The sequence below is a fragment of the Limulus polyphemus genome, unplaced genomic scaffold, assembly GCF_000517525.1.
Source record: "Limulus polyphemus unplaced genomic scaffold, Limulus_polyphemus-2.1.2 Scaffold3860, whole genome shotgun sequence".
NCBI classification, from domain to species: domain Eukaryota; kingdom Metazoa; phylum Arthropoda; class Merostomata; order Xiphosura; family Limulidae; genus Limulus; species Limulus polyphemus.
Genome location: NW_013669470.1, coordinates 15,864 through 22,907, shown reverse-complemented (window position 1 = coordinate 22,907; position 7,044 = coordinate 15,864). Strand labels below are relative to the sequence as shown.

Here is a 7,044-nt window from a genome sequence, read left to right as displayed (position 1 = left end):
AATAGTACCTGGACTTATCAAAATCACCCCTTATCACTAACAATAGTACATGGACTTATCAAAATCACCCCTTATCACTAACAATAGTACCTGGACTTATCAAAATCATACCTTATCACTAACAATAGTTTGATTTTGATAAGTCCAGGTTCCCTCATCACTAACAATAGTACCTGGACGTATCAAGATCATCCCTCATGATTTTGATACGTCCAGGTACTATTGATAGTGATGAGGGATGATTTTGATACGTACAGGTACTATTGTTAGTGATGAGGAATGATCTTGATACGTTCAGGTACTATTGTTAGTGATGAGGGGTGATTTTGATAAGTCCAGGTACTATTGTTAGTGATAAGGTATGATTTTGATAAGTCCAGGTACTATTGTTAGTGATGAGGGATGATCTTGATACGTCCAGGTACTATTGTTAGTGATGAGGGATGACTTTGATAAGTCCAGGTACTATTGTTAGTGACGAGGGATGATTTTGATAAGTCCAGGTACTATTGTTAGTGATGAGGAATGATCTTGATACGTTCAGGTACTATTGTTAGTGATGAGGGGTGATTTTGATAAGTCCAGGTACTATTGTTAGTGATTCCTCATCACTATCAATAGTACCTGGACGTACCTAAGTTCGTCTGGCGAGAAAGCCACCTCTTCATAATCGTTCCTCTGGGGTCCAACATGTAAACATCAACGGCATCAGAAAACGCTTTTAGGTCGGTTGTGATTGGAATCGTTCTAAAATGGACTGAAAAATCTCATAAATTATAGGCATACGCAATATTTATTTACATTTATTTCATTAAATACAATTTAAGATTATTTTGCGAGTGTTTTACTTTTAAGTTCTGAATATAGAAAATAAAAAGGAAATGTTGTTTATAAGATTTACTTAAATTCACACAAGAAAAATGACAAAAACAAATTAATAGAGTTTGGATTTTAAGCAATTAATCAGTTTGTTCTAATACTCATAATCTCTAATTCCTTATTGGTGTACAATTATATCAAATGTATTTAAATGAGGTGAATGGTCTATTCTATTATACATAGTTAGGACAGCTATTGGTACTTTGTTAGTATATTGTTGTTTTGTACAGGTAATAAAATATATATTAACGTTGAAATTTTTTGAACCAGCATATCCACGAAATTTGACAACGTACAGTAGAATACAATAAACAATCATTGATGCAATGTTGCCCATATATAGAAGTGGAGGTATAGGTCTAAATGTATAAATTACGCTGCATGAATGACATATATATGTGTGTGTAAAGGTTGTGACATTGTTCTTCTGTCACTGTACTACATTGTTTTCTCTCTTGAGTAATATTTCAGTACAAGACTCTGAAGGTTATACACATTTACACATCATTGTTTCGTAGTGTAAAGTTCTAGAATAGTTTAAATGAAATAATAACAACTACATCACTGAAGGTTATACACATTTACACATCATTGTTTTGTAGCGTAGATTTCTAGAAGAGTTTGAATGAAATAACAATAACTACATCACTGACGGTTTCATCTGAACACTTTTAGGTTTAAAACGTCTTCTAAAACATGAATGTTTTAGCTTTACGAAACTAAACATGTGTGTGTATGTATTTTGTTATAGCAAAGCCACATCGAGCTATCTGCTGTGTTCAACGAGGAGAATCAAACCCCTGATATTAGCGTTGTAAATCCGAAGACTTATCGCTGTCCCACCGGAAGGCCCGAAACCAAACATGAAGCAATCAAACAAACAAAAAATTACAGTTTACTTTTTTAAACAACTCTTATACAGAAACATCTTTTTAAGACTATTAATCACAAACATTTTTAAAGGCTCTTCCTGAAACATGCTGACTAGAAAGTTGCCAATTATTGATTCACTAAGAAACACAAAACATGCTTTTCTCCTGAGAGACATTGACACAAGTTTCAGATACTTTGGGCAGGTTTTTAGCGGTTATTTCCAGACGTTCTGATTTCAAGTTATTTAACGTGATTTTCTTGCCACACATTGACTACAGGTTTCAACGTTTATTTCCCTGTGACATCAATAGTTATTTACTAGCGACACTCTGATCTCAAGCGTATCAATTGTTATTTATAAGCGATACTCCGATTTCAAGTTTATCAATAGTTATTTCGTAGTGACACACTGACTTTAAGTTTATCAGCGACAAGGTAACTATAAGTATCTTGAACGTTACTTTTCCGAAAAATTGTTTTTCTTTGGCCCATCTTATAGCTATGACGCTATTCATCAGAATAACCTGAGACACCTTTTAAACAGTTGATTTTTTTTTGCACATTTTGTAGCTACGATATTATTTGGTAGAATAATATTATTTAGCAGATTAACAACCTGAGGCATTTTTCAAGCATATGACCTATAATTTTTTATACATTTTGTATCTGTAATATTATATAACAGAGTAATCTGAAACACTTTTCCAGCAGCTGACATATAGTTTGTTTTGGCACATTTTTTAGCTACGTATTATCTAGCAGAAGAACCTAAGACACCTTTCAAACAGTTGATATATATATATATAGTTGGTACATTTTGTAGATATACTATTGGCATCTCAAATACGTATGTAAACATTAAGTTTTGCACGATAATTGGTACTGTTTTCAACAGAAAAAAATGATGAAACTACAGAGGGGTTACATGGGCTACCTGAGAGGAGTTTAGTTTCATAAAACTATAAACTCTTTCTAAGAAGGTGACGTAAATTTTCCGTTCCGAGCGAAATCATAAGATCCCATAAAATCAACTAAAAATGTTGTTTTGAATACGCTTACGCAAGGTTATTTAACTTTCTAAGACATGCTCACACTTTAAGTAACATGTTTTCGCCATATTAGTTTCTACTACTCCAGCATAATGTACGTATGTTCGTACAATTAACTGCTAAGCCTGTTGCGCAGTACCCATCGTGAGCTATATGCTGCTCTTCAGCTGCACAAATGTGGATCTTTCAATGTTTGTGATTTACTAGGGAGGCAATTTATGCAAACGTCACGCGACAGAGCAGACTTTCCCATCGACCACTCGACTGTTAAACAGTTATACTGGACTAGCTATAGGTAACATATAAGGGATAATAGTACTGCTTTATACAATTGTTGAAAGTTGTGATTTTTCTTCTTTTGCGGTTTATTTCTATGATTTTTGAACTTGAAAAAATTAGCTACCGTTGGTTACGCTTGTTATTTTAAATCATTTAGTATATATCCATGTGCTTTACCCGTCTGTTTCTGCCGGTAGATGGGGCTATCGGTCTGGACGAAAATAGTCATAGACCTCTGGGAGAACTCCAGTAAGGTTTCGTTAACGAACGCCGTTCCTCCTAGCACTCCGTTCATGTTCCCTTCAATTCGCAACTTGTACTGACCAGGTAGACTGGTAGAGGGCACCTGTAAAATTAAACCTAATGTGATTAGAGCGCCGTCCTTATCTATAGATACAAAATAAAAAACACATATGTTTGAATATTTCATTACTTATCGGAAAGTTTATCAGGTTTAAAAGGGAAACTTATCCGATTTTCATGACCGTACGATACTCCAAATTGACATGTAATGGATATTACAATTTGCAAAGCTAAAACCAAAATTATACAGTGGTCCAATATATGTGTGTTCATAGCAGTGAAATAATTAAATTTGCAAAACCCTTCTGTTAGTAGTGAACTTTTGCTGCTAAATCACCGGACAATTTTGCTCCCTCTAAGAAAACTTCTGGTATGGATTACAAGATATATTTCATCAATGTTTAACATATACTGAAAGGTAGTTAAAAGATGTTGGTTTCATGTCAAGTTCAGATCAACACGAAGGTGGATGTGTAATGACTGAAATAGACATGAATTTCACCTTTGACCCTCTGGGGAGGGACGAGCCAATCTGAAGGAATGGCTCAGATGCTTGTACAAATTGGTATCAATTAAGTGTTTTTCTACCCTATAAATGTTACTTTGTGACGTATGCAGCGTTGTATACTGGTATAGTGTACTTTAGTGTTTTTGACTAAATTTGGCGGTAAAATATAATTCATTTTGCCTTTTTCCGGTGTGGACGGATATATATATAATATTTGTCTCTTCGTCCTGTGCAGACGTGTTAGAAAACTCCTCTTAACCCTAGCGCATAATTTGTTTGTTTGTTGAATTATGCGCAAAGTTATGTGCGCTAGCCATCCCTAATTTTGAAATGATATATGAGAGAGAAGACAGCTAGTCAACACCATTCACCGCCAAACCTTTGTGCTTTTACCAACAAATAGTGGGATAGACCATCACATAATAACGCCTTAACGGCTGAAAGGGCAATCATAATCAGTGACGGGTTTCGATCCCGCGACCCGCACTTTGAGATTTTGTTTATTTTTTAACTTCTGACAAAACGTCCAGTGCGTCTTTTTTTTTTTTTTTACAGAAATCAGTCATGATGTGTTGTTTTTTTTTTTTTTTTACTTTAAGACTATATTAGCTATAAAGTGTTAAACTGAGTTTGGGTTGAAGAGAACGTACGGCACTAAGCAACAATCAACTGTTTCTACCAGACCAATATGCAACAAACACACAAATGTGTAATCAGATAGTGTGAACTGTCAACAAATACAGTATAGTGTTCCCTCATGAGAGTGACATGAACACAACCGGTTTACTCTACTTTCGTACACTTCAGTTAATAAACGTTGTAAATTAAGTTTTCTGACGCTAGAGCTTGGCCATGTGGACTGTTGGAACGCCGAACCGAGTATGTTTAACAATGTAAGATCAGACTCTGTTTGGGTCTGAGTTTATCTGCGTTGATAGAGCCGCATGTTGACACTTTATTATTTAATACTTTCAAGTTTTAGCCTATTCATCATATGCAAAGTAACACCACGGGTGCAAATACTGACCACTGTCCCTCCTAGGTGTTCTACCAGAAGAAACAAGAAAGAAAACAAATACTTTGGTGTAAAAAGCCTGAGAATGATAGAGTGTTCTAATGTTACAATTTTGTACTAAAGTGTTTCAAACAAATACTTTGGTGTGAAAAGCCTGAGAATGATAGAGTGTTCTAATGTTACAATTTTGTACTAAAGTGTTTTAAACAAATGCTTTGGTGTAAAATCCTGAGAAGGATAGTGTTCTAATGTTACAGTTTTGTTCTATAGTGTTTTAAACAAATACTTTGGTGTAGAAAGCCTGAGAATGATAGAGTGTTCTAATGTTACAATTTTGTACTAAAGTGTTTCAAACAAATACTTTGGTGTGAAAAGCCTGAGAATGATAGAGTGTTCTAATGTTACAATTTTGTACTAAAGTGTTTTAAACAAATGCTTTGGTGTAAAATCCTGAGAAGGATAGTGTTCTAATGTTACAGTTTTGTTCTGTAGTGTTTTAAACAAATACTTTGATGTAGAAAGCATGAGAAGGATAGAGTGTTCTAATGTTACAATTTCGTTATAAAGTGTTTTATGAAACTTGAAACTCGTGTTTGCTAGTGACACGTCATTGTCATTCAATAAGTACGTCATGTTATAATGAGACAGCTCACATCACTAACGGAAAGGTTAAAAACCTTATTTAGAACTAAACGCATGAATATTAGTAGTGCTACTGCTAAAACCTGTGAACATGCGAGTCAAGGAAAACCAATATACCGAGCTAGAAAACTGCCCAGTTCTTGACCTACATAACTTTTTGCACACCAAGGACACTGATCGTACATGTAATGGTGTATTTTGTACATTCTACGCTGACTTCCCGACTAAATTCGCAATTTTCTCTTTGTAAAGTTTCTCAAATAAACCATTTTTTACACCGTTCACTATGGACTATTTACTTTATGATATATATATATATCACTATGACGCTTTGTTTTAAGGATATCGCTACTAAAAGATTATGTTTATTATAATTAGTATAATTTCTCTTTATTGAAAACTGGGAAGTTATAACATATTCCCTTCTGTATACGGGAGAGGGACCACTTAACTTAATGCTCATTTACACAGATAAGCGTTTGACAATTAGCTTTTACATAATACAAATTAGTATTATGTTTGTCGGAGTTTCTGTAAACTTCAAGACGATTTATCTTTCTGTTTGGATTAGTATTTCACTCTTTTCTGTAACTATGCATCATTTCTTTCACTTGTATTCAATAAAAAGATAGATTTTGTTTTGGAGTTTAAAGAATTTCTGAGTTTTTTCTTTACGATTGTTGATGAATCAGAATAGTTACGTTTCTCAAGTTAAACATTATATGCGCATCATCGGGTATCATATTGTCCCAAGGGCATCGGTGCTATCTGTTACCGCCCTTGATATCGAAGTGCATTTGATCCGACACCTTTCGAAGTTCCCCACCTTTAGAAACGCCTCAAGTCTGACATACCTTCAGGAGTAAAGTTTCCGGTATTTTCGCCGTGTGCTCCTTTGTTGTTGAGGCTAATTCTACTCCATCTCGCTGAATACACGCTTGGACGGTGATCGGAACGATGGCACGGTAGATGGTTACGGCTACCCGATAGATTTGACCAGGTCGCACTACTTTAGAAGCTACAATGAAGTAAGTCCTAAAAAAAAATAAGTATGTAAAATATTAGGCTTGTACTGCTACGGCAATCTTTCTTGGAAAGAAAAACTTATCTAAGAAACTATGTAAAAAATTGAGTTTGTACTGCTACGGTGATCTTTCTTGGAATAAACTTATCGAAGAAACTGTGTCCAAGGTTGAGTTTGTACTGCTACGGTGATCTTTCTTGAAAATCTTATCTAAGAAACTATGTAAAAAATTGAGTTTGTACTGCTACGGTGATCTTTCTTGGAATAAACTTATCGAAGAAACTGTGTCCAAGGTTGAGTTTGTACTGCTACGGTGATCTTTCTTGAAAATCTTATCGAAGAAACTATGTAAAAAATTGAGTTTGTACTGCTACGGTGATCTTTCTTGGAATAAACTTATCGAAGAAACTGTGTCCAAGGTTGAGTTTGTACTGCTACGGTGATCTTTCTTGGAATAAACTTATCGAAGAAA

At 34.7% G+C, this 7,044-nt stretch overlaps 1 protein-coding gene and 1 long non-coding RNA gene across 4 annotated transcripts in view; one reads left to right on the top strand and one right to left on the bottom strand.

Moving 5' to 3' along the window:
- Nucleotides 1-7,044, bottom strand: part of LOC106470176 (CD109 antigen-like) — an 82,000-nt gene that overhangs the window by 63,313 nt on the left and 11,643 nt on the right. For all 3 annotated transcript variants that reach the window (XM_022398781.1, XM_022398779.1, XM_022398780.1), the window contains exons 3-5: nucleotides 6,403-6,583; nucleotides 3,258-3,426; nucleotides 635-757 (exon numbers count right to left, since the gene is read on the bottom strand). In XM_022398781.1, coding sequence (XP_022254489.1) covers nucleotides 635-757; nucleotides 3,258-3,426; nucleotides 6,403-6,583 — 473 coding nt within the window. The remainder of the gene's footprint in view (nucleotides 1-634; nucleotides 758-3,257; nucleotides 3,427-6,402; nucleotides 6,584-7,044) is intronic.
- The window catches only part of LOC111088488, a 22,346-nt gene that overhangs the window by 10,814 nt on the left and 4,488 nt on the right, over nucleotides 1-7,044 (top strand). The window lies entirely within an intron of this gene.